General features: G+C 43.7%; 1 protein-coding gene across 2 annotated transcripts in view; it reads left to right on the top strand.

Annotated features, from left to right (window-relative positions):
• The window catches only part of LRMDA (leucine rich melanocyte differentiation associated), a 1,038,849-nt gene that overhangs the window by 3,962 nt on the left and 1,011,294 nt on the right, over nt 1-23,593 (top strand). For both annotated transcript variants that reach the window (XM_078077548.1, XM_078077549.1), the window contains exon 2: nt 2,592-2,692. In XM_078077548.1, the coding sequence (XP_077933674.1) occupies nt 2,592-2,692 (101 nt within the window). The remainder of the gene's footprint in view (nt 1-2,591; nt 2,693-23,593) is intronic.

Genomic DNA, 23,593 nt, shown 5'->3' with positions numbered 1-23,593 from the left:
ACATGAGGTTGGGCCTATGCTCCAAGAAGCTTCCTGACATCTGAGAGGTAATGTCTTCCACTCAGGAGCACTTCCTAAACATGACTTTCTTCTCATGAGTGTTGGTTGCAGTTCCTAGGGGTGGCTGCCTGCTGCTTTTAAGCCTTGTCCCTCGGATTTGGACCCTTAAATATGGTCCGCTTAACTCACATCTCTAAATGCTCCCAGTTTAGCCTGGGAGTTGGTGGGGGTGAGGTGTCCAAGCATGCAGATGGCTTGTCAAGTTGGTTTTCATACTAAATTTTTGAGACTTGGTCTTCACTGCGGAACAAGTTGTGCTTTAGTTTTCCTGGGATGTTGGGGTAAGCTGTTGTAATAAAACAAGCTGATAGAAGTCTTGTTAGGCATGTAAATGGTCTGCATGCTTCATGGTGATAGCTTTCTTGGTGCTCCTTTTGCCTCTTGAAAGGGGATCCTACAGAAGAAGGAGGGGAGCAAATCTCCCTCTCTTTCCCCAGGTTCTGGGGCTCTCAACATCCTATCGTGAGGTAGTTCATGACCTTTCAGCTAGGAAGACGCATTTTTGAAGCCAAAACACGATGATAGATGTACCACTGGTGTTTATTGATCCAGAAAATCTACATCCATGTGTGGATTTGTAAGAACTCCATGGCTCCCAAGTTGGAAGTTCCTATTCCTGGTACAGGGCTTTATCATTAAGAAGCTGTATTACCCTGGGCATGCCGCTGAAGTCTTAGTTTCTTTGTAAAAACATGAGGGGTTTTGAGAAACGGGGTCCCTACAAGTCTGAGTCCTTGGTGAGTCTATAAGGACAGAGCTCAGTTTCCACATCTAAACCTCAGCCTCTATGCTGTATATACCACGGAGATCTTGAATAATGATACCTATAAGATGGGGGTGCATGATGGGGTAAAAGGGATGGGTTTTCTGGTGATTTCCGTGGGCCTGCAGGGTCAATGGGATATTCTAATACAGAAACTGCTGCTGATCAAGTGGGCATCCTGAGGGAAATTGAAGTCCCTAGATTGATTGGGACCTTATATCCCCAGTCTCTTCTCGTTGTACGATTTCCATCTCTGCTTGGAAGTAGAAGTTTATTACACAAGGAGTTCTGAGGAACAACCGGTCCCATGTAGAAAAGGGAGGTTGCTAGATTGAACTTTGAGACCTTTATTTTTTAGCCTGTGTCTTCCTGAGGCCAAATTATCTTATCGGAATCAGCTATTTTTCTGTCCTTTCTCTCCCACTTTCTGTCCTCCAGAAATGAAGTTACTAAAGGAGTGAGTAGGGATCCTGTCAAACTGTCAGCAGTTTGACCCCATTGGATAGGACAGGGAGTGGACTTGAAAATTGAGCATATTAGGGTACAGTGTGATTTTTATTAGGCTGAGTCCTATGAAGGTACTATTTCTGTAGTTCTAGGATTGAATATTAGTAAGTCATAATGTTCAACCTAATATCTAGAGTTCTATATGGCCACCATATTCTTGTTCCCCATTAGGAAGCATAACCCCCTGGGGAATCTCTTACTTATTCCAAGACATTCTTACCTGATGTGTAGGAGGATATGCATTTTGTGGGGAGAAAGGATCAAGACTGTAGGCACGTAATAGGCCTGAATTTCTACCTGGCGGTCGGGGGTAGGGAGTCCTTTACGGAAGTATCCTATGTTTTGATCCACTGGCCAACTCTCACCCATGGGTTTGTTTTATGAATTTTGGAATTTGTGCCCTGTGGTTGAATTGGCAACTATCTGTAAAAAATGGTTTTCAAAGATTGAGTGGTTGGAGCTGTGAGAAAGCCCTCTGACCTTCCTACAGTCAGAAATTCTGGCATCAAATTTCAATTCAGCTTCTTAATATTTGGACACACACTAGGTTGTTAATAATGATGATAAAATAAGTAAAAGAAGGCCTAAGGGAAGAGCTCTGCAACCCGAGTAGGGTTGGTTGCAAAAGGCTCCCTGGAGAAGAGAGACTGGGAAGCTGTGGCCACCTTTCGTTTCCCTGTTGCCTTCAAATCAGCTTTGTACAGAGTGGGGGACATTTTATACGAAGTGGTAATAGGATGGGATTGGCGGTCTGGGGAGGTTTTCTTGTCCAACCCTATTTGTTCCAGCACCCTGCAGGTTGAATGCTGGTAAGTGCATCTGCTGTGTCTTTTATGAGGTAATGTGCATAACAGGGTATTTGGGGGGGGGGGACAGGGGAGGACAGGGAGGAGGAGAGCCAGAAGGGCAGCTGTTGGGAAGGCCCCTGAGCGAGAGGCTGATTGCTGTGATTATATCAGCGTGCTCTGACATGGGGGCTTTTCTGGACACCTGAATCTGGCCAATTTTAGTCCAATTTCCATCGTGCTGGGATTAGTCTCCATCATGCTAAGTGTACCAGGAAAGGGGAGCTGTTGGCAGAGTCCTTGAAACCCCCAAAGCTGATTTGATCAGGAAAACAGTCACAAATGTAGCCTTTTTTGTGTGTGAGGGGCACCTGCTTTTCAAGTTGCGGAAGCAATCTTCAGATCAATGACTCCGGGTTGGGAGCAGCTGGGCGATTTCCGTTTGCCACATTGTTTCTGTTCCCTTTAATTTCCAGGTGTCCTACATAGGCCAGGACTGCAGAGAAATTCCAGAGCACCTCGGCAGGGACTGTGGACATTTCGCAAAGAGACTCGATCTGAGCTTTAACCTTCTGAGGTATGTACCATTCACAAGATGCAGACCAGGCCAGGGAGGAACCAGTGCCCCTGGTCACGGCCTCTAGGTGCAAGTCACCATCCAGTTCTGCATAGGGTGTGGGGCTCTGAGACATGTGGAATCACACCCCAAAACTGAGACTTTGCTTCAGATGAATCTTTGGTTAGCCTTTTTGTGAAAAAGCTGCGAGCATGGACCATCTCCCCCAAGATCCTATAAGAGGACCATTGTCATGTTACTTTGTTCTTTTCCTTTCTCACTGATACCTATGCACAAAAAGTTAGAATACTCTTGGGGAAGGAATGAGATGGAACCAACAAGAGCATTTTGTGGCATTTAGGAATGCTTTTCTGGGTAACCCCATCTCCCAAAGATATGCCAAATCACAGGTAAGGTGCATATATGTGTGTGTTTTCTTTCTTTTATTTTTTTTTTTTTAATGAATTGGAACCTTAAATATTTTGCGGTGATTTCTCCCAGATGGTATTTCAAAGCAATTCAGACACTGTTGGCATGGGGCAGGTGGGAGGGGAACTCTAACAACTGTTTCAATCTTGGCAAAAGTTAAGTGTGATCTTCTATATTATTCCATTGGAGAATACAGACAGTGATTTCATTTCTTCATAGAAGGTTACCAGTTGTGACTGGTTTGGGGGCTTGGAAGAGGGAAGTAGGAGGTACTTGGAAAGCAGATATCAATGGGATAAATGAGCAGGGGTCAGGGTGGTGGTTTTCCTAATAAGCTATGCTGTCCTCCAAAAGGAACAAACTGTCTTGGGGTGGAAGAAGAGATGAGGAGCTCGAATCCCACCCCAGGGCTCAGGCGTTTTTGTGTTTCCACGCCTTGGAGTATTTTCTCTCCCAGTCTCTGAGTCAGGACACTGGGGAATTAAGAATTTGAGAAGATGGACGAAACTCAGGGTGTTAAGGCCCAAGCGGGTAGAGGGGACTTGAAGCCAACAGAGCTTTTTGGGCTGGTCCTTACTGAGATGCATGGTCTTCTGGGAAGAGATGTCCAGAGGGTTATGTAGAAAGAGAGTGGGTGCTGAGTGTGTGCATACAAGGGTTTGTATGCTTCTGGGGAGATGTGGAAACTGAAAAGTCACAAACTAATATGTAGTGATAAGAGGATGCCAAACAAAGAAATGCTGACTCTAAAGAAATGAAGGATGATTTTCGGTCCTAATACCCAAGGACAGGACAAAAGTACACAGCCTGGACTGGATGGTGCCTGAGAGGTGTGTGCCCCTTAAAAAGCTCCCCAGTGCAGATGCAGGGAAAGGGTTTCTTTGCTTGGACATTGGAAGGAGCTCTTTTTGTGTGCCTGGCTTCTAGAAGCTTGGGGCATTGTGGCTCAGGCTGTGGCTGCCTTGCTGGTGGGAGCCCGGATGTGGGTTGGAGGGGGCTGGGCCCCATGAGGGAGTGTGTCAGTGGGGACAGGTCATGGGACTGAGCTGTCAGGTCTGAGGAAACAGAGCTGTCTTTGTCAAATGCAGAGGCCCTGCCTCCCTTTGGCAGAGAATGGGCTGGACCCTGAGAGAGAGGGGTGTGTGTGTGTGTGTGTGTGTGTGTGTGTGTGTGTGTGTGTCAGAGAGAGAGAGAGAAAGATGAGCAGAGTCAGTAGTGAGAAGGGGCTGTGGGCTCTGAGGGGCTGGATATATAAGGATTTATTATCGGAAAGGACAGGTTCTAGAGGCAGGGCAATTCAGTGAGAGGGAGGTTAGTAAAACAGATTTGGAGGGAGGGGAGTTGTGAATTTAATTCCCCTTTGTTGAGAGTAGAACACTTCTGTAGTGTTGAGTTTGAGGTGCCATCCCATCTCATCAGGGTCCTGTTGTTTCTGGTGTGTGATCACCACACTGGGTTATAGCTGGATTGGGGCAGGGATGAGCAATGGAGGGGTGTGCACATGGCATAGGCTTTAGAAGGAACAAACATGCAAAAAGTAGGAAAAAATTTTTCTTTACATGTAGATTTTTTTAGCCTTCCAGTTCTCCTCTGCCCTGCTGTCACTCATCATTTTGTAGTCCTCCAGAGCTATTTTGTGCATATGCTACAATGTGAATGTCTTAAGTGGCCATATTGTATTCCTTCTTACCAAGATATTAGTTAAAAGGGAGGCACCAGGCTTCAATTAACCACTCATATTAGGAACATCCTTCTCTGTTGTCTTACCACTAATTTATAACCATACACCATCAACATTGTTAATCTCATTCATAAAAGTGATGGTTCTGCTGATTCTTCCTATGGCCACCTGTTCATGCTGGAGGGAAGGATGCTTATGGATTTATAAGCTCTAAACTTTGGTTTTAAGTCACTATACATATAAACTTTTATCCTGTTATACCTCTGCCTTCTCTCCTGCATTAACTATCGTGAATCCTCTGCTGCTTTTGGATCTGCCAATAGTAAACTGGTTACCTGTCCATGCAGAAGGTTGTGGAAATTCAGGCTATACTGTTTCTATGACTCTGTTCTGGGGGAACGAAAGACATTGGACTCTTCCTAGACATGATTCCCAGGGACAGGTGATTGCCATCCACCCTGGAATGGGGGATAGAGGGTTTAGAGAGCTCATCAGGTAATGCTTGAGAGGAGGAGTGTTGTTTCTTGAATTTGAATGCATTAATGATCACGAGTCCAATGTCTGCATCTGCATGAAATCGTACTTTAGATTTTGTTTTTTGAAGATTGTTTTTTTTAAATAGAAACATGATCAATATAGAAATGTTAAACTCAAAGGCATAAGGAAATGCTCTTTCTTTCAAATCACTGATAATCTTAACCACTGGAAATCACCACTGCTGACATTTTATTGTCTTCCAATCTTTTATAATGCCAAATATTTAAAAATGATGCTGTTGCTCACATTGTGTTGGAAGCATTTTCCTATCATTAAATACTGCATTATAGTTTTTAATGGTTTCTTATTTCTTAGTGTTGGACATTTAGATTGTTTCCAGATTTTTACTGTTAAAAATATCTGTTATAAGTATTCTTGTAATACTCATGAATAGGTCTCTGATTAGTTTCTTGGGATAAATTCCTAGAGACCCGAATTGTCAGAGGGCTCTGATAAAGATGTCAGACTGCCCTCAAGAGAGGTTCTACCAATTCTGCTACTAAGAATATTTGAGTACCATTGTCCCAAACTCTTCCTTGAACTTGTTTTTGAGGTTTTCATATTTTATTTTTACTGTGATCAATGAAGAGATCCTATGCTTTAGCCAGTGCTGGTTCCTTGATCTGCTCAAGGCAAAAAGAGCTTGTGAATGAGCTATTCCAGCTTCAGTTTTCCTTGTTCCCAGGATTGGGAAAGGACAGAGTTCTCTGTGGTGCCCATCCCATGCCCCCAAGGGCCCTGAGTCCTGAGTGGTTTGAGTGGGTTGCTTGCTGAGCTTGTTGAACACAGCAGGCAGAGCGGGGCTCCCGTGGCAAACAGTGATAAATACGCCTGTGTCAATCTGGCAATAAAATCAAGAGGGTTTAATTGATCTATGGCAACAGGAAGCTTACATTTTAAAAAATTAAATTATTTGCACTTGCATCTTATTTAGCATCACTCTGATAAATGTACTCGATTGGGGAATTGCTTAGGAGAAAATTTCTTAGGTGGGAGCTTGCTTGTTGCTTCCTTGGCTTTGGCCAGGATAAAGAAAGTGAAAGACTGGAGAGTTTGGGAAGCTCCAGTAAAGAAATGGTGGGTCTGTGCCCCCCACCCCCACAAAGGCAGTGAAATGGACACTCGGGGGTGCACTGTAAGGCTTCGAGGACAGGCACACCACCATTTGTGTCTGTTATGAACTGCTAGATGAAACTGGGCCTGGTAACTTGCTGCAAAATTGGGAAAATGGGCAGGGAATGAAGAGGAATCAAGGCTTTGTGGTTAGACACCCCAGCTTGAAATCCTTCTGTCACTCACCAGTTGTTCAACTGGCCTTAACCTGATTGCAGGAATTCTGAGTGTGTGACTGTGTAAAGTGCCTCACAAATTACCTGGCACGTAATAGGTCTTCCATAAGCATAGCTATAGTTAGAGCTAAAACGTGTTGCTGGGGAGGCTGAAAGCCCATGCTTAACCCTCCACAGGGGCCATTTCAATCTATTGTAGTCATTGGGGTTCCTTATGGACATTCGGGATTTTCTGTCCTGTGCATGGTATGTTTGTATATTGCTGCATCCTTTGGTGTGACCAATTGGCAGAAACTTGAAAAGCTAGCGCACAGTTTGCCATTTACTCTTCTACCTGCTGTAATCATTGGGTTCTGACTATAAATGAGCAAAACCCTTTGCTGATCCATGTTGGACATCAGTTTTAAATGAGAGCTAAATCTGTTTATAAGAGTTTAGGGTATTTGTTAATGCAGCATAACCTAGCCGATGCTAACCAATGTACTTCAGTTCTCCAACTGTCTTTGACATTCCATAGGCTCAACCCAGTTGTCATCTACATGTTTTTCATTTTTGTCAGTTAGGATCATACCTTTGTTGATAGTACAGTGGGAATCGGTAAGAAAAAATTCCCCACCCAGACTCGCAGGAGAACAGTTGAAAGGGCATGTTCTGTTGACATGGGTCTTCATCAAATCCATTATTTGGCGTCAGGCAGTTTGTTCATACATATTTTTAAAACCCAAATGTAGTGGGCTGTCTTGGAGAGCATGTTGATAGTGGAGTGGGGGTGGCAAAAGAGATGATGGTAGAGATGATGGTAGAAAAGATAGACTTTAGAAAGATAAACTGTTAGTGAATTTTCAGAATAGCTCTAGGGCATTGATAAATTCCAAGGAGGCAAGGGTCTTTGTATGCTGGAACAAGTGTTCTAAGCTGGGCAATGTTGTGAGAAGCATCTTTTTTGTGCCAAGCGTATCACTGGCCATTCTCATGTCTCCAGCTCCCAACAGAACATACAACCAAAAGGTGAAGTGGAAACATGACTTGACAAGTACTCTTTAATGTCTCAGGGGCAAGACTTTGATTTCCTTTACTCAGATTTTCTCAAGTAACCTCCATGACTGTAGCACCATCAAAAACAGCTTGAATGGAAGAGAGGGAGGGAAGATCACTAAGGGTACAGGTATCAGGGTTTAAATGGCACCACCCTCTTCCTCCTCCAAGAATGTCTTGACTTCCTGGATTTATAACCCTCTGGTCAGGGAAAATGGGTTTTGAGCCACTGTGGGTAAGACTGGGCTGGGGAAGTGGTGGGAGATTGGAGAGAGTTGTCTAAGGGGCCATCATGAGGTTCAGCTTTCTCATAGATGATGATGAACCCTGTAACTTGCAATGTGATTTAGAAAGTACTTTGATAAACATTGTCTCCAGATTTTCTACTGTGTTTGTCTCTAGGATAAGAAATTCCTAGACTTTCTCATAATGCCTTTTATTTCCCTTCTCATCCATTTTACTGCCTCAGGATCTTGGGTTTAATTTCCCTTTCTTTATAAAGTTTGTCTCCCTGAGCTTTTTGAACTCGGGCCTCACTGCTCTGCCCTCTCCCTCTGCCCTGCTGTCTATTCTGAGGACCTCACTGTGCCTGTGGACAAAGCTGCCCTCCGTCTAGTCAGGGCAGCAGTTGGAAGCAGTGGTGTTTTGGGGGAGGGGTAGAGATTTGGCAAGCTTAACCCTTTCAGACTTGCTACTCCCTGGCTCTTCACGTTTTCACCCACGAAGTTCTGTCACAATGATGGCGGTAGGGGGCTCTACTAACATTTAGTGGGTGAGGCCAGAGATGCTTTGTAGAGCATGGGACGGCTTTGGACAAAAAGAACCCTTCCCCATGCCAACTGCAGTTTGTTGAGGAAGACCTCTGAATCCTGTCCCAGATAGGTTGTAGAGTGACTCTCCTGAGTTTCACAATAAAGCAGCCTTGCAAATAAGCCCTGAGAGGTGACTGGCTTCTCTCTCCAAAGGAGTCCAGGGACAAGGTATCAAACGAGTGACATCAGTCATGTTTATTGTCTTCATCAATATTATGGAGCTCTTACTACATGCCAGAGCTGAGCAGAACACTTCAAGCGTTATTCAGTCTTCCCAGTAGCATTTTACAATGTGACCGTTACTGCCCACAGTTTACAGGTGAAGCAACTGATCCCCAGATGGGGGAAGAAGTTTGCCCCAGACTACTCTGATAGTTAAATGGGAGAGGGGGGATTAAGTGGCCCTGGGGATTTGACTTCATCTCAACGTTACTCCACACTGCTTCTTAAGATACAACTTGTTGCTTTTTTGTGAGAGAAGATGGGCAGCTGTTTCCAAGCCTACATTTCCTTGTGCAGGGAAAAGGTTTCTTTTTTTCTTTAAAAATCCTGAGCAGCCTGTGGAAGCCACCATTGTGGAGTCACAGTGGTTTTTGCAGCTCCAAATTGGAGACCCTGTTGGCTTCAGTGTTCTATCTGTTGCATTTTCTCTTCTGTTTCTCCAAAACCCCTATCTGGAAACTTTGGGTTCACAGGACCTCATGGTGAGACCTGGTCTGGCTTGGAGGTGGGAGGTTCCCAGGGAACTCACTCCCTTTTCTTTTCTTTTTTTTTTTTAAATGTTTTATTTATTTATTCATGAGAGTCAGAGAGAGAGAGAGAGGCAGAGGGAGAAGCAGGCTCCCCGCCTAGCAGGGAGCCCGATGCGGAACTCGATCCCAGGACCCCGGGATCATGACCTGAGCCGAAGGCAGACGCTTAACCATCTGAGCCACCCAGGCACCCCTCACTCCCTTTTCTTGCCCCCTGGGCTGTGAGGTATGGCTCAGATGAAGGCCACTGTCATGGGAAGTGGCTTAGTAATTGCTGTGGTTCAGACTGTTCTCTGTCCCAGCCTTGAGATGGGGACCCTGAGACCCATTACTGCATGCATGAATTTTGAGTCTGGAGAGAAAAGAAGAGGGTGTGTGTGTGTGTGTGTGTGTGTCCGTATTTGCACATGTATTCACTTGCATGCACACACCCACCATCTGAAAAACCTCTTGTCTCCTCAGGGACTGCAGTATTGGTGATTTCAGCTGTCCCTGCTCCTTTATGATGAAAGGGGAACGATTATGCTTTTTGCTGGGTGTCTGTGTTTAATTGCAGGGATATAATAACTACAAATTCTCCCTGGCCAAGACTTTTCTAATAAAAGGTCTCTTCTCTCCCAGCTGCTTTCCCTTCCCCTTCATACCCCCACCCCATCACTGCCACGGCACAAGGTCACTTAGGGTTTTAAATGAGGGAGAGAGACCCATATGTTCAGGTTTCTAGAGTCTATCTCTCTCTCTCTCTCTCTCTCTAAAGACCCCTCCTCCTCCAGACCCATCATTACAGGGATCAGCTATGTGCCCCCCACCTTTGCACCACCTCCCCTAAGCTCCTCTCTGAGTTTATACAGAACCCGATTTTCAGTCTCGTGGGTGTCTGCTTTTTCTCTGTTCTGAAGAAATAAGAGACGGGTAGAAAAGGGAAGACCAACAAAAGAGGTTAAAAAAAAAAAAAAACCCAAACCATTCTTGAGATAAAGCAAGACTTATTAAAAACAATTGGAGGGGAAAGCCGGAGAGGGGGTGTTAACCCCCACATGCCCCATTCTCTGCAGCTGGAGAAGTGTTTTAAGAAAATGCACCATTGTTAAAAACTTTTTTTTTTCCTTGATGGATTTATTTATAAGGTAGAGAAATATTTTCCCCATAATTGGGTAACTCTTAATAGTAGCAATTGCATATTTATCAGTGTGAGGGGCTGTTATTAATGTAACTGTCAGGCCCAAACACATTTCTGCATTAAATCCATTTAGTATGTGCATTATTCGGGCTCGAATGTCACCGGGACATCAAAGCCCCGTAGGCATGGAGAGCTCAGTGCCCTGCTGTGGCTGCCGAACAGGCCCTTGATCAATAAATGTAACATGTTAATGCAGAGCAAATAGAATAAAAGATTTCTTTGACAAGACATGAAAAATCACCTTGTGGCAGCTGGTATGTGATGCCGTTTCTGGGGAGACACTAGCAAAGTTGATCTGACAAGTAAAGAGGAGAGATGATGGTTGTAAGGTGCTTTTGTTTCAAACTTCTTTCTTGACCTGTCAGGTTTTGAAGGCGCCTCAATGGCTCTTTTTTGTCATGTGAAAATTGTAGTCTTAGGTAGTTATGAAGCAGTTATCTCTTCTCAAATTGTGAATGCTGCTGTTTAATTGATTCACTTAGCATTTGAAACTGTCACGCATTAATAATTGCGAAATCCTGTAGACGCTGCTCTGGTGTGTGTCATGCTTAAATGTGTAGTTATCAGAAAATTAATATCCTTAATGAACCGGTGCTTTCAAACGAACATTGCATGAAATCTCTTTTGCCCTTTGATTTGCTGAAGCCACATCCGCCAGTTTGCAGAGAATCACCTCTCGACAGTTTGCTTTCTTGATGCCCGACAAATACCAGCTTTGCTGTGGGTACATCGCATGCTCAATGACAATAAATATAGTAATTATACTGGAGTTAGTAATTAACATAATTGTAGTCAATTACGGCAAATACAGTGCAGAGCTAAATAAATGAGAGGGGAGAAATTAGCAAGCTAATTGATTTATCTTTACTTGGCTTTCTATTACAACTGGCAGGGCTGTTTTTCTTGGGGTGGGGGGGCGAGAGCAGAGGAAAAAGTGCCCACAAGGATTGTTTACAAGTAACTGACTTTGTTTTGAAGTTGCTTTGTCTTTTGACTTATTATGCGTCACTCCCCCCCCCCCACTCTGCTTACGAGGAGGAAAAGGGACAGAAAAAGAGAATTTAAATGCCAAGGGAACATTTTTGTTAATTTAGCTACATCAAACCAAATGCAGCAGCTAAAGCGAGACAGGATGTAGTTCCACTAAGGCTTGAGGAGTTAGAATTTTTTCTTCCCAGCTATCGCTCTGGTAAAAAGTTCGTGTGTGTGTGTGTGTGTGTGTGTGTGTGTGTGTACACGTGTGTGTGTTCTAAGTCTCCGTCAGTGAGGAGGTGCTTTGCCGAATTGTACATAGGGGGGTTATATATGCATGCTAATTTGCTCAATTTTGTGCTGCTGGCTTGGCACAAGAATTGGGCATTTTTTACATGGTTCAGCCACCACTTGGTACCCAAGGAAGAGCTGGTGGAAAGGAGTGGCCAGTGTTGGAGAGGGCAGGGAAGGGGCTTCAGGGAGGACCCCCTGCGCACTTTGCCTTCTTGGCCACACTGCAGCATTCCCTAGGGTCCTGGGCTGTCACACTCCTGAGGCTGCCTGGAAAGTTTTTGTTGGGGCCTCCGTGCCTATTGGGTTTGAGTTGGTTTATTCCGTGCTGCCTGGAGCCCTGGTTAATGGTGTTTATGGTGTGCCCCTGTTCTTTGTTCACCCCTTTCAATGTGACCACTGTTCACGCCACTCGGGGAGAATGTGTGCGTGTCCGGCGGCTTGTGGTTGCATCACAGCCTGTGTTTTCTTACAAATTTCAGAAAGTTTTTTTCTTTGCCTCCTGACACAGGAGGGGCCAAGTGACTAGAGCTCTTTCAGGGTTGGAGTGCTTAAAATCTTACCCCGATATTACCCAAGGTGAAAATTCAGTGCTTTCTAGACATGACCATTCAAGTATCCGGCATTGTGTCTCAAACTTCTCAATCTTCCCCAGTTATTCCCCTGAAAACTAAGCAGTTTAGCAAACAAAAATTTGTTTCAAAGACTTTTATTTAGCCCTTCTTCCTGAAGACTCCACTGGCTCCATTTCTAGTATAACGTGAAGGGAGAGTTAGAGGCAGCCGTTTTACTTGTACATAGATGGTGCATAGAATCCTGCAGGGCCTCCTGTGGAATTCAGTTTTTCGGAGGCATTAAAATGCTGCCCATATCTTGGAACAATAGGATGTACTTGGACACTGCTTAGTGTGGTCATTCTTCATGTGTACTTCATTTGGAAATCAATTTCTGATATGAAATATTTATATACAAGGAATCACTTAAATTATTTAAAGTTTGCAGGCATAATGGCCTTTCTGATGAAGTCTGAAATTATCATAGTAAAAATATATGGATTTGAGGGGAAAAGACTGATCGTTGGCGGGGGCAAGATGGTCTCTGGATCTCTGGCCTGGGTTGGATATGGGTCAACGAGAAATGGGATGATTCCTGGGTATAGCTTTGTTTAGCAGAGAAAAGGTGCATTCTCTATATTGTCTACCTCTGGTGAGAGCACTCTGCTGTGAGCTCCCTGGAGAGGCAGTGAGAGGGGAGAGACAAGACGACGTGTGGAGAAAAGGTTAGGGTTGTGCTGTTGACCAATGTCAGAATGTGACATTCGTAGTAGTTTTGTCCCTGTAGACTCCACTGTGCTGCTGGTTTTTATGCTGTTTATTCTCCTGAATGGCACTCAGATGTGGAGCAGATGTGAGTGGGGAAGAACCTAGGATGATGGCAAAGGAAGCCTCTTTTCATTTTTAATACTGTAAAACTAAAGTTGCCCCCATCAGAGCTAGTTTCATTTTGTTTCCGTACTGCTAAAGAAATAACAGGACGGGGGATTATTTAGATGTATTCTGTTCAAATAAAATGCTGTTTGCAGAGGCACCATTTCCCCGAGATGCTTTTCTGTTTCACGGAGACCTACACCCATCTAGATAATTAAATATGTACGTTTTGAGGTGCTTTATTTCTTAGAAATTCTAGTGATGTTTCTTTTTCTGAAACCTGTTTGGCAGCAGCCCTGTTGATGGAACCTATGAAAATGCACTGTGGGCTGGAACAGAAAGTCAGAGGGGGTGGAGTTAGTTAAGAGCTTTTGCTGTCCACTTTCCGAGAAGCCGGATGAGTGGGCATTCACTCACTTGCAGGTCTGTTTATGAGGGGGTGCCTTGAAATTGCCTGGTGGGGTGTTTGTTTCAGGGACTTATTTTTCAGAATGTATTTCCTGTCCCCTCTGAGTGTATCAGGGTGGTAGCCCGATTGGTCAGGATTTACACCTCCTAAGAACAGTGGGTGAGGAGGACCCTGAGGATGGCCCTAGAAGGGTGGAATGTCTTCACTTGTGCTGACAGTTGAATTGTGGGTCTGTCTTGGTGGGCTCTTGTGAATTCTTCCCAGATACCTGAGCCAGACTAACCTCTCAGAAAGCTAATCATCTTTCCAGTTGTAATTAGATAGAACAAACCAGTATCTTGAATTCTGTTCTTAGAGGCTGGGCTCTGGTAAGAAAACTCAGCCTGACCTGTGGTATAGAAAGATGGAGCCTGGCCATGACTCCCAAAGGTCCTTTTGTCAAGTGTCCTACCTCTGAGGAGTACTGCATTTGTTCCAGACCGTGACGTGAAGCCCTGGAAGAATGACTGCAGGGGATAAATTTAACCATAGAGTTGAAGGGTTTTCTTCTCTTCCTCCTTTTTAGCTAGTGAGTGAAAGGCAGGCCTGGGGTGACCTAAGTCTTAGAGGATGCCAGCAGGGTTACAGTGGTCTTTCTCTTTCTAGCTGCCATGTATAACTGGGTCCCTCCAGGGATGCACCACTCTGTCAAGTAGTCTTCATGGTCTTTTAATGGCTCATCAGCCATGACCATAGATGACCATTCAGCTAAGTGGAGGTGGAAAGTGCTCAGAATAGCATGGTTCCCCCAAGGCTGTCTGGAGTTGTCCTTAAGGGCTAGAGACCTTGGATCATTGTTCTTTGTAGGTCCCTTATGTTTGCTATAGATATGTAAATACTCTGTGCCGGCTGAGTTGCCCACCACCTGGAACTTAGAGATGTGATGCTTCCCCTCAGAAGCTCGAATGCTCAAAGTGAAGATAAAGTGAATCCAGGTTAAATTATTAGAGCTATTCCGGCCACTGTCAAATCTAACCAGAAGACTTTGAGAACTTACTAGTTCTCTCCTACTGTTTACTGTCTGGGAAGCTTGCTCTCTTTGCGTTAGTGAGCAGCTATGGGAAGCCACATATAGAGAGGAAGGGTGAAACAGTAACTTGGCCCAGTGAGTCCTGGGGTGGCTCCCAGAAGGGTCTCCCTAGATAGCCACAGGACAGCACACTACAATGTGATGCCAGGGATATACTAGTGATTCTCATGCTCAAGAAGGTTTCAGGAGGGAGGACTTGGTCAAAGGAAATCTGAGGAAAAGATTAGGACTTGGGCCACACCTTGAAGAGAGCAGAGTTTGCCATGCTGGGTTGATTTCTGGGCAGGGTAAATAGCTCGCACAACGCCAGCGCTTTGGAACTGGGCTTGTCCTGAGTGCAGACGGTGAGACCCTGGTGTCTGGGCCCTCAGGAGTTTGTGGGAGTCCGAGAGGAGAGAAATTGGAGAGGATGGCAAGCTCCCTCCCATACATGCAGACACTAATCTCCTGTGCTGTGCAGAACGGGGGCGGTTATGCAACATGGAAGCTCAATGGGGGAGGGAAAGGAGCCGGGCCAGAGTCTATGGTGGAGGCCAATCAAGGACAGATTTGGGTGGGGGAAGGTATGTGTTCTCCCCCTCAAACCTTCACCCTGGAGTGACAGGCATGTGGCGAAGACAAGCCAGCTCCAGCTGGTGGAGGGCAGCCAGTTCCCAGGCTAGACAGGGCCTGAGTGTCGGCCTGACACACATACGTGGCAATTATGCTGTTTGAGGGGTCACAGTTAATGCAGTTCTTCCATGACTCCTGCTATAAGCATGCTGTGCCACTTAGCACCCAGCACGGCCCTATCGGCGGCCCCAGGCTCATTCAGAAGGGAGGAACCAAAACTTGAAATCTCATCTTTGAGAAATTGCACTTGATATTGTTGTTCCATGCCACAGTGTTTGTGCAAGGCTGCCACTTAAGGGTGCATCCCCTCCCCAACTTGCACATTATTGGTTCTGTGAATGCCTTGGGGGCCTTGGCAGTAGCTCTGCCTCCCATTGGAATGTGAGCTTTTCCAGGATGGGATGAACAGCTGCTTTCAGGAGAGCCCAGGGCAGACGTACACATGTCATAGGTGCCCCTCTATTGGAAAATGCGATCTAATTTGGGAATTTCTCACTTGCTAAAATGGATGTTTAAAAACATGATGATGTTACTTTAAATGAGCAGTAACGGTAATGACAGTTCATCTGTCGGCTTCCCCTGATGATCTTAAGTCCTTACGGCAAGGTAGGTGTTCATGGTTTGAAGACAGAAATGAAAGTGTGTGTGGGGGAAGGGACTTTGCCAAGGGCTCGCAGCTAGCTGCTCAGTTTGGAGCCAGGACTCCAACCTCAAAACCTACATGCTTAGCTCGTGCACCTTACTGAATTCCATTGCGTTTCCCCCAATCCTAATTCATTGTTGTCCTCTTTAGCTGGTAAACTAGTGTAGGTTGATAACTAAACAGTAGAGAAGAGGAAATTCCCTTTCAGGCCCATGGAAAGAGAATAATCACCACCCCCCCTCTCCCCACAAGTCTGGTGATGTTTTGCTTTCTTCCCAAACTTAAACTTGCCCTCATCATTTTTCAGGGGAGATAAACACCATAGCCAGTGGAGTCTTGACCTCAAAAATTAGTGTTCTGGAAGTCTGTAGAAAATTAGGTCAAATTAATTTTTATTTTCCTGTTCCTTTAAGAAGATGAGCAACAAAAATACCAGAAACTCCCTCTCACCCCAATAAGAGGCCTCTTGGGTGGGGTGGGGCCTCCACTTCAGTTTTTGGATCCACCTCAGGTGTGTGTGAGTCCCCTTGCTGCTGTTGTGTATCTGGACAGTCCTTTAGGAGGCACGAGTCTTTTTTTTCCCATCAGTTACAGGCAAAGAATATTGTCCACTTTTGAGGCTGTCTCTGGGTTGCACAGGAGGTAGGTTATTTGAATGCACATGCTTTGTCAATTGCTAGGCACCACCTAACTATAATTATTTTTCCCAGTTTTATTGAGATGTAATTGACAGAACACTAGTCCAAGGAGTACAACATAACTTGATATATGTGTAGATTACAAAATGATTATCCCTATAGGTTTAGTTAGCATCGTAAAATGCGTTATCATTATATATATATATATATATATATATTTTTTTTTTTGTCTTTTAAATGAGCAATCGAACTTGTGTTAATTTGAAGCTCAGTCACTGTTGGAGACCAACAAGCCAGAGGAGTTCTGGCAGATGTGTGATCTGGTGGACAAGCAATGAGCTCATGACACAGGATATATGACTGTTAGTCTTCAATCCATCATAAATTATCTCTGAGATATTGAACAAATCATTAAATCTGTGTTAACTTCCAACTGGGGATAGTGGACTCCTCTATCGGGGTGATAGACATCAAAGGAAATACTAAATGTAAAAGAATTTTGTTCCTGTAGGTGATGTACCAAAAGAGCAGCTATTCCAGAAACAGTTGACTTCATTTTAGATTCTTTGGTTTGTTTTTGAGTAGAATTAGCTTTAGGATTATTTAGCTTGAGGTCATGTGGCATTCGTTGCTTGTGACTTGTGTCCAAATCAAAAGGGAAATCATAGTCCTACAGTGTGTTTCCTTGCAAGGAGCATGTGACTGTATTCTAAAACTATAAGTTTCTTCCGTCTAATTTTCTTGCCTTTACCACAAGTTGCCTTTTATGTAATTTCTGATCTACACTGAATTGAACGGTTCTGTTGTAACTAACAGGTTCTGTGTTAGCTTTTTTAAAAAAGGGCTTGTTACAGCCTCTTCCCAGAAGATAATTATAAAAATCACATTTAAGCAGTGTGCAGGGAGGTAGAATGTGGAGATCTGAAATTGATTTACTACTAAAGGAAAAATGTACTTGCGGAGTATAAAGTCAGATGATAGAGAAGGTAAAGAAATAATCATGGGCTAGGTCATCTAGAGCGAGCCTGCTCTGGATTTTATTACTGAAGAAATTTCTATTATGGACTATATGAAAGCACTTTCATCTGTTGCTCTGTGAACTTTTGGTGCCAGGCTGAGTTGCCCACTGTTCTCCATCCCCTCCTCCTACATAGACCAAATAGTGGTAATGATGTAACATGAATGGCTCTGCAGCTACCCTGCTATCTCATTGAACCCCTCCAACTATGAGGATTTTATACCCTTTTTACCCATGAGGAAGCTGAGGCTCAGATTGAGAAGTACCAAGCCCGGTGTCACATAGTACATGTGACAGCCGGGACTCACCCGGACCCCACTTAGCGTAATGCTCCACTCCTCCCATGATACGCCACACTGTGCTTTCATAGAACCACACGTGGTCAGAAGGAAACTCTGAGGTAGGGTGCTTTAATCGAGTGGTTTTCAACATTATTTTTCTAGTGGCAGAATCCTTGTCAAACAATTCTATATAGAAAAGCCGTTATGGGGTGTTTTAATATCTTCTGAAGTGAGTCACCAAAAGCGATGAAGCTGTTGAGATGATCACTGGGTTTGGCAGTGAGGTTAGAGACAAGTGCAGTTTCCTAGTGGTCCTAGTATTGAGGTGATTCTTGGATTTGGCTTTGTGCAATGCCAATGCTAACTCAGTTAAACAGTTGCAAATGGTAAATTTCCCGCCCACTGTGCGCTTAAAGTTCATCTTGTAAATATCAGGATATTCTTTAACTAGACAATTTTAAGAAGAAACTTTGAAATCTGCACAAAAGGAGTTAATTTGGCAGCACAAGATAATAGGCCGTTGCCCTCTAGTGTGTTGAAATTTGGTATCTAACATTTTTGAGAGTGCATACTGCACTTAAATTATGGTTTTAAAAAATGGCTAGAGTAATTCAAATGTTAAATTCAAATTTAGTCACTTGAAGAATCTCAGAAGCCCCTTGCGGTACCCTGGGGTTCTGTGGAACAGTTTGAAAAACACTGGTTTAATACTTTCTTTTAACAAAGGCAATTGAGACCTAGAAAGTGCAAATGGTAAGGTGGTGCTAGGGAACAGGAAATTGGACCAAAGAAATGTTTACTTTTTAAAATTAGTTTTTCAAGCGTTGCTGCTGCTTTTTTCTGGTTACAACATAATACATACAGGTTTTATACAAATTTTTAAAAACATGAAGAATACACAGAAAGAAATAACCCATGATCTTATTGCTGAACAATAAACCACTATTCTACTTTTAACATTAGACTGTGTATAACTTCTTACAAAATTGGTTTCAGCCTGTATATACCATCTTGTATCCGCTTTTTTCCCCTCTTAATGTTCTATCGTGTGATTCAGTTTTGTCGGGTAATGGGGTCTTTCAACATAATAATTGTTCCACGGATGCATCATAATTGAGCCATTCTCTTATTGACACATATTTAAATACTGGTTTCCACTTTTAGGTGTTAATAAGAAATGCTGTGATGAACATTTTTGTCTATAAATCGTGGCTTCACTGTTCTCACTGTTTCCTTAAGTTAATTTACCAAGGAGTGAAATTTACTGAATTAAAAGTCACTAAAACAGTGTCTTCCCCTGAGGTCCCCATCTGACCCTTCTTCCATCTCCCACAGGAAGGTCTAGGGTGTGGAGTTTTCTCCTTCCCTGTAGGCTGTTGGATGGGGCTTTGCATGGGGGCTCGATGGGAAGAATCTTCTGGAGCCTCTTGACCTAAGCCTGTTTCTGCCGCTTCTACACAGGCTGAATGCCAGTTCTAGTACTGATAAACCTAAGATTGGCTCAACATCTGTGGGGAGGGGAAAGGTGCACTCCACTCAGGCCTGGCTCCCTTGAGTTGGCACAATGTCCCTGGCCACTGCTGGGACACAGAGCTCCAGTGGCTCCCTCCGGGCAGGCCTTTGCCAAAGGGGGTGTCGGGCGGGGTCCCAGAGGTTGCAGTGCTTGTGAAAGAGGTAAGGAGAGGAACCCAAACCATTTTCAGCTTTTCCTTTGCAGATCCAACCTTTTAAGCATACCTACATTTACCTGCAATGGCAATCGTTTTGCATTTTAATGACAAATCAAGTACGCTAACTTGCATTTGAAACGAAAGTGCCTTAAATGTCTCTGGCTGTCAGAATGAGATGTTAGGAGCTTGATGAAAAGCGAACAAAGAAGACAAAGTATGAAGCCTGGATACAGTGCGAAATGAAATAAAACCTTGTATGGCCTGTCAGGGGTGTCAGTTGATATTCATATCTAAAGCACATTATAGCATTACTTTGCAGCTCATAGCTTACTCATCTGTCTTTTTTAATTCATCACATTCGAGCCCACATCTTTTAAGTCTCGTGTGTCAACAATGGAAGAAATCTGTTAATTGACAAATGAGTGTCACAAATGTGAATTGGTGCCTTTACATCAGCGGCAGGTGTAGTCTCTTTTGTTTTTTGTTGGATCTATTATTGGCATAAGCCAGTGTAAGACATCTGTCTTTGTCGGAATGAGAAATGACAGGCCTTCTTGGCTGTCATTGTCTTAGTGCGTGCTCATTCTGTGAGATACTGTATAAAGATAAAATGTCAGTTAAAAGAATATGAAAAACTATCTGGAGGAAGTCCTTAAATTACTCAGAGAGGGGATCCGGGAATTGGGGCTGGAATTGAAATCCGAGTGTTTCAGTTTGTATCTATCACACCTATTTAAAAATAATATTTCCTGAGTAACAGGATGAGGTTATCAGGCATTTAGGAAAATGTTATGTTGTGCTGGTATAATTAGCTTTACAAGGTGGGGAGAAAATCTACCTTTGCAAGATATGAATTTATTTATTATAAGGTCATCTCTCAGACAAGCACAGAATTGTCTCAATAAAAACACTCCAGGTAGGATTCTGGGTGTTGATTTGCATGTGTTCTGAAATATTGAAATTGTTCCCCTCCAATTTCTTTTTCGGTTATATTCCTATCTGAGACTGATGAGGAGCATAATGAAATAAAAAGCAGCAGTTGTGGAGTGATGAGACAATTAGTGGGGAGAAAACTGTTAGTATCACCGAGCTCCTGGTGGGTTTAGAGATGCAGGCGAGTCTGGACACCTGAGGCTGTGCTGTTAACTCCAGTTACTGCTGGTAAGAGAAGGGGAGTCTCGGGTGAGGAGGCAGAAGGTCTGACGGTGGAGGAACGCCTTGCTCCCTCTTTGGCTTCGGCATGAGCTGGGCAGCCTGGACATAAAGGGCTGATACGGACAGGGTGATCTCTTTGGAGAACGTCCTGGGTATGGGAGGGCGGATTCTTAAAGTATGCTTCCCAAACCTGAGTATGTCCGCAAATCCTCTGGCGGTCTTGCTTTTTTTTTTTTTTTTTTTTTTTTTTAATTTTATTGTGTTATGTTAGTCACCATACAGTACATCATGGGTTTTTGATGTGGTGATCCACGATCCATTGTTTTCGTATAACATCCAGTGCTCCATGCAGTACGTGCCCTCCTTAATACCCATCACCAGGCTAAACAATCCCCCCTCCCCCCTCCCCTCTAAAACCCTGTTTGTTTCTCAGAGTCCATAGTCTCTCATGGTTCATCTCTCCCTCCAATTCCCCCCCCATTTTTCTCTTCCTTCTCCTAATGTCCTCCATGCTATTCCTTATGTTCCACAAATAAGTGAAACCATATGATAATTGACTTTCTCTGCTTGACTTATTTCACTTAGCATAATCTCCTCCAGTCCCATCCATGTTGATGTAAAAGTTGGGTATTCATCCTTTCTGATGGCTGAGTAATATTCCATTGTATATATGGACCACATCTTCTTTATCCATTCATCTGTTGAAGGGCATCTCGGCTCTTTCTACAGTTTGGCTATTGCAGACATTGCTGCTATGAACATTGGGGTGCATATGGCCCTTCTTTTCACTACATCTGTGTCTTTGGGGTAAATACCCAGTAGTGCAATTGCTGGGTCATAGGGTAGCTCTATTTTTAAATTTTTGAGGACCCTCCACACTGTTTTCCAAAGTGGCTGTACCAACTTGCATTCCCACCAACAGTGTAAGAGGGTTCCCCTTTCTCCACAACCTCTCCAACATTTGTTGTTTCTTTCCCTGTCCATTTTTGCCATTCTAACTGGTGTAAGGTGGTATCTCTGTGGTTTTGATTTGAATTTCCCTGATGGCTAATGATGATGAACATTTTTTCATGTGTCTGTTAGCCATTTGTATGTCGTCTTCAGAGAAGTCTTTTCATATCTTCTGCCCACTTTTTGACTTGATTATTTGTTTTTTGGGTGTTGAGTTTGAGAAGTTCTTTATAGATCTTGGATACCAGCCCTTTATCTGTAGTGTCATTTGCAAATATCTTCTCCCATTCTGTGGGTTGCCTCTTTGTTTTGTTGACTGTTTCCTTTGCTGTGCAGAAGCTTTTTATCTCGATGAAGTCCCAAAAGTTCATTTTTGCTTTTGTTTCACTAGCTTTTGGAGATGTATCTTGAAAGAAGTTGCTGTGGGCGATGTCAAAGAGGTTACTGCCTATGTTCTTCTCTAGGATTTGGATGGATTCCTGTCTCACATTGAGGTCTTTCATCCACTTTGAGTTTATCTTTGTGAATGGTGTTAGAGAATGGTCGAGTTTCATTCTTCCGCATGTGGCTGTCCAATTTTCCCAGCACCATTTATTGAAGAGACTGTCTTTTTTCCATTGCATGTTTTTTCCTGCTTTGTCAAAGATTATTTGACCATAGAGTTGAGGGTCCATATCTGGGTTCTCTGTTCTGTTCCATTGGTCTATATGTCTGTTTTTGTGCCAGTACCATGCTGTCTTGGTGATCACAGCTTTGTAATATAGCTTGAAGTCGGGCAACGTGATGCCCCTAGCTTTGTTTTTCTTTTTCAACATTTCCTTGGCGATTCGGGGTCTTTTCTGATTCCATACAAATTTTAGGATTGTTTGTTCCAGCACTTTGAAAAATGTCATTGGAATTTTGATCGGGAAGGCATTGAAGGTATAGATTGCTCTGGGTAGCATAGACATTTTAACAATGTTTATTCTTCCGATCCATGAGCATGGAATATTTTTCCATCTTTTTGTGTCTTCTTCAATTTCTTTCATGAGTGTTTTGTAGTTCCTAGAGTATAGATCCTTTACCTCTTTGGTTAGGTTTATTCTGAGGTATCTTATGGTTTTTGGTGCTATTGTAAATGGAATCGTTTCTCTAATTTCTCTTTCTACAGTTGCGTTGTTAGTGTATAAGAAAGCAACTGATTGCTGTGCATTGATTTTGTATCCTGCCACATTACTGAATTGCTGGATGAGTTCTAGTAATTTGGGGGTGGAGTCTTTTGGGTTTTCCACATAAAGTATCATGTCATCTGCGAAAAGAGAGTTTGACTTCTTCTTTGCCAATTTGTATACCTTTTATTTCTTTTTGTTGTCTGATTGCTGTTGCTAGGACTTCTAATACTATGTTGAACAATAGCGGCGAGAGTGGGTATCCTTGACGTGTTCCTGATCTTAAGGGAAAGGCTCTCAGCTTTTCCCCATTGAGGAGGATATTCACTGTGGGTTTTTCATAGATGGATTTTATGAACTTGAGGAATGTTTCTGGGGGTCTTGTTACAATGCAGTGTCTGATTTAGAAGGTCTGGGTTTGGGCCTGAGCCTCTGCATTTCTCACGAATTCTCGGGTAACGCTGATCTGCTGCTGTGCAGACCCAGCTTGGGTGTCAAGGAGTTCAAGTCCTCTTCCCACAGACCCTCTGATGGGTTCCTGTAAGACAGTGAGGTTAGGAGAAGAAGGAAGTCTTTGGGGGTGCTGAGGTAGATGGATTTCTACATCAAAAAGTTATTATTTTTTTTTTCCCTGTACAAATGTTTCTAGCCCCTTCAGAGGAGGCTTGGGCTCCTTGATTTTTTTTCCCCCCCTCCAGCTTTAAGTGGCTGGGAGACAGATTTGTCTCCTAGTCCGAGGTACCCTGCCTTCCCTGAAGGGGTTGGCATTGTGTGATGTATGTGCATGCACTGTGCACGTGCACTCATTGTGTGGTTGAGGAAGGGCACGTTCTGAATCTTACATGTGTGTTGGCAGAGCTTGTGTTCTTGTGTAACTTGGTGCTGCCTTTGGGGATAGGCACATAACAAGCCTAGTGTACCCT

The sequence above is a fragment of the Halichoerus grypus genome, chromosome 7, assembly GCF_964656455.1.
Source record: "Halichoerus grypus chromosome 7, mHalGry1.hap1.1, whole genome shotgun sequence".
In the NCBI taxonomy this organism is placed as follows: Eukaryota; Metazoa; Chordata; class Mammalia; order Carnivora; family Phocidae; genus Halichoerus; species Halichoerus grypus.
Note: the sequence above shows the minus strand (reverse complement) of the source record. Positions and strands in the feature narration are given on the sequence as shown.